The 10508-nt window shown below is 41.3% G+C and overlaps 1 protein-coding gene across 12 annotated transcripts in view; it reads right to left on the bottom strand.

Annotated features, from left to right (window-relative positions):
• Positions 1-6073: 6073 nt before the first annotated feature.
• Positions 6074-10508, bottom strand: part of NAV2 (neuron navigator 2) — a 696386-nt gene continuing 691951 nt past the window's right edge. For all 12 annotated transcript variants that reach the window (XM_075927729.1, XM_075927722.1, XM_075927724.1 and 9 more), the window contains one exon: positions 6074-9690. In XM_075927729.1, the coding sequence (XP_075783844.1) occupies positions 9565-9690 (126 nt within the window). In that variant the 3' untranslated portion in view covers positions 6074-9564. The remainder of the gene's footprint in view (positions 9691-10508) is intronic.

The raw sequence follows: 10508 nt of genomic DNA, 5'->3' as shown, positions 1-10508 counted from the left end.
TGCTTTCAATTTCTTGCAACATTTTGCTTTGATAGTGAATACCAATATTTATAAAACCCTAAACTCTGGAATGAAGCAGTCATTTGTGTAACAGGCCAATGTAAACTAGGGCCCAAGTGAAAACATTTAACCACTTAATGTAAGGGACACCACAGCTGAGACTGCTGTGGTGTGCCTTATTCCTGCTCAGCAGAAGGAATGGAGCTGATTTGAACTCTTTGGTGGGTAAGGTAAGGAGCTTGAACTCTGGGCAGCAGATTCCCTTTTCTCCATGCCCAAGAGGCAGGGGAGAGGAAGACTGGCCTGACTACTGAGTGGTAGTGTGAATGGAAAGGGCAGGGTTTCCATGGTATCACTACCAACAGCAGGGCTGGCTCTAGATTTTTTTCCTCCCCAAGCAAAAAATTTTTGGCCCCCCTCAAACACTTTTTTGTTGGCTTTTGCATATGTTTGCACTTTGCAATTTTTTTTTTACTGTTTAAAATTTTAAACAAATGAAAACAGAAAATTTGTAGTTAGTGAAATAAAACAATTTCCTACTAGTGTACTCATTTAATTTTAACAATCACAATTACAAACAAGTTGGGTTCAACTATACACTGTAATGAAAAAACGTGTCTTCCGGTGCACCCAGTTTCTCATAAATTAAAAGAATTTATATGAACTAAATTTTTCTAGCTTTTATACTTGAGTAGCCTTTTAATAATTGAGTAAAATCTAAATTTTCTGCAATGGTACTTTCAACTGAAATTAATGAGAGTCCTGACAAATGATTTTGAGACATGGTGGACCTTAAATAATTTTTTAGTCATTTCTGTTTTGAGAAACTGCACTCACCAGAAGCCACTGATACTGGTAATGTTAAAAGAATGCGTAGTGCTATAGCAGCTGCCATAGGCCTGCCTGGAGAGGAGACTGCACTTCCTGCACTGGGACCATCCCCCCGCAAACCTGCCCAGTCCCCCACAGGCAGGGCTGACCCAAAGTAGGAGGCGGAGTCAGGCAGCAGCAGGAGGCAGAGGGCAGCCAGCAGGCTCCGGGTGCACATGGTGCCAGCAGTGGGTAGTGGTGTCTCTTGCAGCCCTTTAAAATCGACGGGGCAGGGCCAGGCATCGCCAGGGGCAGCTGCTTATCTGGAAATGCCGCCCCTGGAAATGTGCGGCTGCAAGCACGTGCTTGGTTTGCTGGTGCCTAGAGCCAGCCCTGACCAACAGCAGTGCATTTTGCTTTACTGTGAAGAATGTTTCCCTCCATTTGACAATGCACCCAACCCCTGTGGCAGAGGGTGAGCCATTTAGCTGCAGGGTTTTAAAAAATATTTCACTTTTGGTCTTGTTAGCAATATTAACATACCTTGTCATCATTTAGCTTCAGTATCCAACCCAAACAAACAAAGCGGTTCATAGCTTTCTCAGAGCTATTATTTTATTCTGTCTGTTGGCAGGTAGTATTACATCATCTCACAGAAGGATCCTTTTATTGGCTACTGATCTATGGGCTACACTGACCCTGGGGAGAGGACATATTACCCCTCCCCCTGAGCTGTAGGTCATGGATTGCGGGCTACCGTGCCATCAGGTTTGTAGTGGTGGAGGCGAAGGGAGTTGAAAATGGATCTGAGAGGTGCAGGAGCTCCGTTGCTGAGGACTGCTCCAGGCATGCAGAACCCTCCAACCACAGTGGTTTTGCTTCTGCAAGTTGAATCACCTGTTGCGGGTGGCTGCCCATTGAGGTAATTTAAAGCTCCTATGTTGCCTTTTTTCTAATCACCTCCCCTTTTGCCTGTCTGAGTGACAGCTGCACAAGGTGGGTGAGGTAACATTTATATTGGGCCTATTGCTGTTTGTAAGGGAGACAAGATTTCAGCCACACAGCGCTGAGGCTTGAAGAATTCTGTGTGGCTTGAAAGCTTCTCTCTCTGTCATTTCCCCAGGTTACAAATGAATCAGTGGTAGGACTTGAAACCTCCTGCTTAACTGCAGCCCCAAAATATTAAATAAACTATACCTAATGTTTGCTGTGCAATTGGGTGTGGATTTCTTTGTTCTATCAACTATTAATTAGAAAAAAAACATACTACGGCAAATTCTTGCCATAGCAAAATATTTTCTCCGTCACCAAACAGGAAAAGTAAAATCCGCACTCACTCTGCTTTGCATGTGAATGCAAAGAGTTCAGTGTCATTAGCAGATGTTATTGGCAAGCTCAGAAATATGTCCTCTTTGATGACCTTGTCTTGCTTAGAATTGCACTTGAAGCAGAGATTAGGTTCTGATTGCTTTGTCTTTGCTGCCACCTGGTGGCAAGGTTGTGTAACTGAAACCTGTCTCCCTCATGATAAACGAAAAAAGCATTGTCCTGAGACAATGTTTGTTGTAGCATTATTTGATTTCCCATCTGCTCTGTCCTTTTCCAGGACATGCAGGGCTCCTGGAATAGCGTGCTTGGCACATCAGGTGAAAAATGAGCATTATCCATGTTGGTATTACAGTAGATCCCACAACCCTGAACTAAGATCAAGTCCACTTTGTGCTAGGTAGGCACTACACTTAAAAACCTTTGACGATCTCATACTAAGATACAATGCTTGTCCCAAACGGCTTACAATCTGTAGCCCTGGTCCTTCAAAGAAGTATGTTTGTGGTAACCTTTACACACTTTACAGATTTCTTTGCAGGGTCAATGCCTAAGTAGCCAACAGAATCAAGGAAGCAGTTTAATCCTTAATTTACAGAGCCCTGAGGTGCCGAGAGATTGTGGCTATCCTATCTGGGCAAAGCTGCTGAGAAAATAGAGTGCAAGACGGCTAATACTCTGTATTGTACATGTAGTAAGGTCATGTGGCAAAAAATGCTCAAACATAAGAAATCAGTGGCAAGATTGCTGTCATATGAGCTGGTGAATGTAACTCAGGCATTGGATAAAGTCTGGGTACTGGTAAGTCCACTAAATATTAAACATATGTCATTAAACCTCCCCTTGCAGAACTGCCCAGTAACTAGAATAAAACACACAGCAGTGCAGTAAGCATCACACTGATGGCAATAATGCAATATGCTCAGTTAGCAGGCTGCATACATAAACACACAGGCTTCAGCTAATAAGCCACTGCTGTTAACACCCAAAAGCATATTTGTCACACCAGCATGAAAAAGTGGGGATTTACTTATTGCTACAAGAGGAACAGCTATGCCTGCTTTCATACACGCCAGTGCATTCCCCAGGTCTCTATTTCATTCCTCAAACTTCAAGAACAACATACTTCATCAGAAAAAAAAATTAAATGGCCACTGTTGAGGAACATCTCCTAGCGGGAACATTTTTTTTTAGAACATGTGATGACGCTGATGAGAGAGCAAACAAGGGAGGGAGCTTCTCAGTACCAATGGCCTGTGTGACTAGTGTGTGTGTGTGTCTAACTTGAGATCCCAAGGGACAGATATTCTCCTGCCCCCAGAAAGCCAAGCTTCTTTATGGGACTTCATGGTAGGCACTCAAAATCACTTAGCCACTTTTCAAATGCTTGGTCAAGAGTTGCAGAAGACTATGTTTCATGGATCAGGTTTTCCACTACCATAAAAAAAGGACCCCTCTCCCCCTCCTAATGCTGGGAAATAGATCAGTGCCATTTCTCTCTCTCCCACAAATGTCAGGGACAGCAATTGCATTACAGTAGGAGCTCTGGTGGGTGAGCGCGCACCTCCCCAATGCAGCCTGTTTGCTGCAATCCCAGGGGTGCTCTCTGTGCTGTTCCTGCCTCCTGCTTGACAGTTTCCTTCATGACTGCAGACACGATGCCGTACAATGAAGCTCAAGAGTAAGTGCAGGCAATGAGGCTGGTTAGCTGAGAGCTGAAAGCAGAGGAGTAACTGTCCACAGCTTTGGGTGGTGTGGGACACAACAACCCTCCGAACACTGCCAAAGGCTTGTCAGACTGTCCCGCTGGCATCATTCCCTGAGTCTTGGAGTCCTCCCCAAGATCACATTGAAGCTGTGCAGCTCCCCCTACATTGCCTGTAGTTCCCTTCCTCCTCCTACCTGAAACAACTTTGGTGAGGAGGAGGAGGAACTGGAGCTGCAGGGATGGGGCTGAGCCTCTCTTCACTGCAGTGCATTTGGCTGCCCAGCTGGGCTCCCTCAGATGATGTGAAAGTATGGAAAAGGGAAGGAGAGGGAGAGAGCCCTGAATTGGCTTCAGAAAATAGTCTCCAGCCTGGCCAGCAAAGGAAAAGCATAGGCCAATCGGCAGTAAGCTGCAGCAGCAGTTTCTGCTTCCCTGCCCAATGGGTGTATGGAGAACTGATGTTCTAAGCAGTAGCCTTAGACAGGTTTCCTTTTTGCTCTCCTCCAAGTAGGGACTGAAAATTGGTAGAGAAATACAGTGATACTCTCCCCACATTGAAATTTGTGGGGGCTGGGAGGTGGATGATGAAAGGTTGTAATAAGTAATGGGTGAGGCTGTCTACAACGAGTGAAGATGGGGCTAAGGTAGGAAACAGGACACAGACAAACTGGCAGCTGGAGTGCATTTTGCAGGAATGGTCTGGAGAAACTGAGGCCAAACCCCAGAGTAGAGTACACCCTGGATGCCAGCTGCAGTTCTCCCTTAAGCCAGCATCGGACGGCATCAGTGTCAGAAGTAGATGAATAATGGATTGGGGAGGATGGGGTTTGCTGCCAATTCTGAAAAATCCCCCCAAAAAGTTTTGTTTCAAGTTGAGTGGAAACCAGTTTTCTTTTGAAATTTCCAGGGAATCAAACAGTTGAAACCCGACTCAAATGTTGGATTTTGGGGTATTGTGACAAAAAAAGGAAAACATTCACAAAATGACAGGGGATTATGCCCATAACCTCACTTGTTTGGAACTCATAGGGATGTGGGAGACCTTGTTCAGTGTCCTCTTCAGCTTGATGTGGAGAAGGGGGTTGAACTTCCATCTCCCACATTACACTAGGCTAGGCACTATTCTGCTACAGGGTTTTCCCAGGCCTGTCCTACCCTAGAAGTCACTTTCTTTCAAGGCCTCCCTAACTGCTCCATGGTTGGCTCCTCCAATAGTCTTTGTGTGGAGCTCTTCAAAGTCAGGGGATAGCTGGTCCCAATTCACCCTCTTCACTCTGCTGGGAGCTTTCCCCGTCATCTCTCAGGCACTATGTATTAGGCAGTATGCAGCAGTAAGAGGAGGCACATTTGCCTTGCTGAAATCCATACCCTTAGTGATCTTGAAAGAGTCTGCACTCTTGACAGCCCTCTAGACTGAGGACCCTGTATCTAGAGAACAAAAGTAAAAATGAAGTCTTTAGGCCATTTCACTGCAAGTATATTAACATGACAAGCTTCATATGGGCTGGTCTACATGGGGAAAATTGCCAGGAGAATTATACCATGGCCCAATGATTATTCACTGTGCCAGGCATCTATAGCATGGTGGTTAGGCCACACCTCTAGCGTGTAAAAGATCCAAATTCAAGCTCCTTTGATGTTATTTATTCAAAAATAGGACAGGAAAAACTGAAGCCGTGTCTGCGCTACAAAGTTTGGTCGATGCAAGTGACATCAGCTTAAAGCTGCCAACTTTTGTGTATCTCTCAGGCACATGGATATATGCATCAGCCATGCGTGTCATCACAGCTGGTGTGTCAATAGAAAATACAGCAGGTAGCTCAGTGCATCTCACACCACCATCCAGCAATGTGCTTTGTGGGACATTTTCACAGTGTACTTAGAGATACTAGCAAATTGCCCAGGGTTTGCTGGGAAATAGAGGTCAAATTCCCACAATCCCACTTTTTTTCGTCCCATAATTTTCACACCACTTTTAAAATTCCTACACTTTTTGGAACTCAAGTGTACACAACTGCAAACGTGTATATGGAGGAAGATGAACTGCTCAGAAACAATGAATGGATGATGGACACAGTGAATAAAAATGTCAGGTGGTTGCTGGCCTTCACACAGCGGCTCCACATGTTGACTAGGTGCTTCAAAGTTTTGTAAGAACTGAAAAGCCCAAATGGTAGTATGAGAGAGACAACTGATCAACATGGCACAAAATTGCAGCAAAACCACAAATCTGAATAAATAAGTATCAATTTTATTGAATTATGAATAATTTAAGACTGGTACAATCATCAGCTTTATTCTCCATGACATTGGGGGTTGGGGATATGATCTCAAACAGACCACTTGCAAATTCCAATCCTAAATGACAACTGAAAATTAAATAGGGAGGGGAACAGATGGAAAACATCATACCGTACACAAAATACTCAATTCCTACTCTTCTCTTTAAAAATGGCTAGAAAAAATTCATCAAAATGCAGCACTTTTAATCAAATATTTACATTTCTATGTTACAGTGAAAAAATGTACATCTTATAGAACATATTTCATAAACTGTTCCACTGGAAACAACTAGATCAAAACAGCAACCTTCCATTTAATAGTCACAAAAACTTTTTTTTGTTTTTTGTTTTTCTTGAAAGAATTGCCACATTTAGACAAGATTCAATACACATAATATCGAAGTTAAGCATCAACAATGAAATAGTTATTTCTTCCAAAATGTACAAAAAAAAGTTAGCCAAATCCACCCTCAACAAATTCTCTTTCCAGGTCTCATTTATGGCCTGTACAATTCTTGGCAGTTCTGAAGGAAAGGAAATGGTTTACACTTCCAATTTATAACTCAACGTGAATGTTGCATAGAATCTTATATTTAAAAAAAAAAAGCAAGCCAACATTGTAGAAAAAAAGAAAGGGGGAGGAAAAAAAAGCGCATTTTGGACAAAGCCTTAAATGAGAACAAAGTAACAAAGTCATTAAAAAATTGTTTACTAAGATATACGGAAACCATGATGAACATAAGAAATGTGCATAACAGGTAACCCTGCTTCCCGAAGTTTGAGAAAGGACACTGAGTTTTGTGACGGTTAAAATGACTAACATGCTTAAAGTAACCCAAACCATTGTCAATCAGAGAGTAGCAACTGGATAGGACCCCTTTCCTGAATTTGAGCACAGGATTAAAAACAAAAGAAAAATAACCTAACAATTTCAAATGCATTTGTAGGATTCAGTTAAAGGTTTGCTGAGAAATGGGTCTATAATGCTAAGTGAAATTAGGCCTCTATCCTGCAAATGGGCACGGGTATAATGGTCTACTTGCATGGATTCAATCTCGGGTTCCGGTAATCTGTCTACCCAGATTCACAGTAGTAGCAAGTAAAATCAGTACTGGGAAGCAGAACTATCAGATTGCTGAGAAATGAATCACTCTAAACTCATCAGCATGCTCTACATATGATTCCATATGAGTGTAGCCCATTTTACAGTAACAAGATCTAATTTAATAAGGTTGATTGAGTAAGCCTTTGCCTTTCATTTATTTAAATGAAATAATTTGAGTTCAGTAAGGTTAAAATAGTGACACCAGCTCAGGGGTTTTTCCCCACCCTGTAATTAAAATATTTTACTTATTCTTTTACAATTTTTTTTAAACAAAAGATAATCAAGACTTGATAGTTGCAATGGGAGCGGATTCATGAGGCACTCTCACTGGACAAAAAGAAAAAACCCTACAGTGATGTCACAGAAAGTCACATGGGATAATAAAGTTATCCATTCAAACTGAGTCACAGAAGCATGAACTTGTGTCTGTTACATTATTTTAAACCGAGAAGGTTTAACAAACTCTTTAAAAAGTGTAGTAAGTTTTCTATCTGTACACTGAAAAAAAAAAAAAAACAGCAATTGCTTTTCTGTAGTTTAGTAGGGATGGCATTTGTCTTCAGAGAAAAGCTCTTATTTTTGTTTCTTGCATTGAATAAACAGCTGTCCCGTGAACTATTAGCTGCAGATTGATATGAACCTGAAAAGTTACCTCATTTCCTTCCTTTTGTTACTGTTACATTTAAACAAAATCTACTATTTCACACAAACAATATTCACAGCAATTTGTTATATTCCAAGAGATGACTTCTTTAGCCCTGTGTTTTCACTTAAATAAAGCCCCATAATATACAGCACTAATGTAATTGATACAATTAGTACAAAATAAGTAAGGCATCGCTTTAAAATTCAGCACCAAAAGATAGTTGGAAAGGCTTGTACAGATCTATGTTGTGGGCTGCGGATCTTGCTGAGGTACAGCCTGAGACACCTGACGGGTGGTGATGTTACTGAACGTATTTGCTCCCAAGGAAAGGAAAGTGCAATTCTTTGTGAGGTGTTTTGGCTCCCCAAAAGAAGTACAAGCCTGAATAATGAAACTGTATTGTGTGCATGTGGAGAGGAAGAGGAGAAACAGAGAGCCAGCTTCACAGCTCAGCCATAACTCATGAATGACTTTTAAACTCTAAAGAGATAGTACCCCCACCCCTTTTTAAGACCCAGATAAGACAATTTTGATGAACTGCTAAAATATTACTTTCTGCTATTTGAAAACCAAACAAGAATAAATGGTGTTGGCAGAGTAGCAGCTGACTGCCTGCAGAGCTGAGCTTTAATGAACCCCTTTGCAGGTTGTAATAGCCAGAGAGAAAACCCTGACAAAAAAGTCTTAGAAAACAGCTATAAAATTCTAATACAAAAAGTAAAAACGAAAGGCCCGACTATTCCCTATTTGGGTGGAATTGACCCCACCCTTAGAGCCACCAGAGAACCTGTGCACCACTGAAGTTTCACTTAAATTGTAGCATTGAAAGGGGCATAGGCCCTCTGCTGAGGTGTGAATTTTGCTCACTTACACCAGTGTAAATCAGGAGGAGCTCTGGTAAAGTCAGTGGTGTTTCATTGGCATAAGAGAGAGAAAAAACAAACCCTGAATATCAAAGGGGTACTTGGTCTTTAAAATTGTCTAGGATGATTTGTTACACAGTGTTTGAAAAAACCCTGATTCGTTTAGACTGTACATATATTTCTATTTATAACTGTCTGTAACTCTCTATAAACACACGGTGAAATAGAGAAAAGCAAGCCAAGGTCTCAGACTGGCAAGGAGAGCAGCTTTTTTATTTTAATATTTATTTTAAATTTCCCTGTCTTGCAGCTTTGCCTTTTATGGACCATTATTACCAAGGCAAGCAATATATTATAGCACCAGAACTATCTGCAGCTGAGATTAGTCTGCAAAGCTGATTAGTAGAAATCCAGCCCTCACCCAAATGTGTTTGGTCAGAAGCAACATAGACAATAAACACCCCTCCCCTCTCTTTCTGGACTGTCCGTGGGACAATGCTGTTTGTTTCATAGCTGTGAAGTATTCTGATTTTTTTAAAATGTCTTCAGTATCTTAGGCATGAGGGCTTACAGCAACTAAACAGAACAAAACAAAGACATAGTGCAGTTCTTATAATTGTAAAAAGAAAAACAATACAAAAATTGTTTGGGTTGCCTGCACCCACATTCAAGACTGACTTAAATAAAGTGTCTTGTTCTTGCAGCTCTAATACTGAGACGTCTGCCCAGTCCAGTTACAAGTTATCTTCATTAGCTTGTGATAACGATTCTTGTAAAGTAGGAGAGGGACAGTGGGACACCGCTAGTTTTCTGTCTGCTAAAGATCACAACGTTGACTCCAAGGATGAATCAAGGATGTCATCATGATGGCTATTGCTGTTGGAGTCGCTGTCGTAACTCTGGGGGCTTGAATAATTGGCTGCCTCTTGTAGTCTCATCAGCATGTTCATCTAAGGAAATGCAGAAAGGGTTAAAGGTTATTTGCTGAAATGAAAGAATCTTAGTACTATATATCAGGCATTTTTGCACTCATATGAAACCATTACGAAAGAGAGAAATAAATATCCCAATTTTCCTCTCAGACTCTCAAACTGGGCACCAAATACAAAGCAATTCTCACAACACTTGTGAGCCAGGCAGTTGTCATGACACCCTCTTGTGAGAAACCGAAACTGAAATGCAGAGTGGTTAAGTCACTTGTTCCAAATCACACAATGTCGGTGGAAGAGCTATAAAGCTTCCACATCTCTTTATTCCCAGTCTCTTGCTCTAACCAGAAGCCTGTATTTCTATGAACAGATCCAAAAAGAGATCTATCAAATTAAACAATGGATAAAAACTTCTCAGGGTATGTGTGCATAAAATGGTCGAAATGTGAGGCGATTTTTCAATATCCCAAAATTATTTTGGAGGTGTACATGAATCCAAACAAGAGTTTAAGAGACCTGTAACCTTAAGCAGTTGTAGTCGTATCTGTTTTCATCAGGAAGAAAGCTGCAAGAACTAGTATTACCATTAGGCTCATATTAAAATGTGCATTGACAAGCAAATCCAAAGATTAAACTATTGCAAATATTGTGTACAATGTTTAAAATCTTGGTTTCCATATACTTGCACGGTATTTTCTTATGGACATCGATTATGTATCACACACGTTATAAATTTCACACACATTGATTGAACCAGAAAAATAGCTCAATATCATAGCAGCATGGCTGTCCTGTGATCCTGAGGTTAGGTCAAGAATTTCCACCACATTATACAAAAG

Source organism: Pelodiscus sinensis, chromosome 4 (assembly GCF_049634645.1).
Source record: "Pelodiscus sinensis isolate JC-2024 chromosome 4, ASM4963464v1, whole genome shotgun sequence".
Lineage (NCBI taxonomy): Eukaryota > Metazoa > Chordata > Testudines > Trionychidae > Pelodiscus > Pelodiscus sinensis.
Note: the sequence above shows the minus strand (reverse complement) of the source record. Positions and strands in the feature narration are given on the sequence as shown.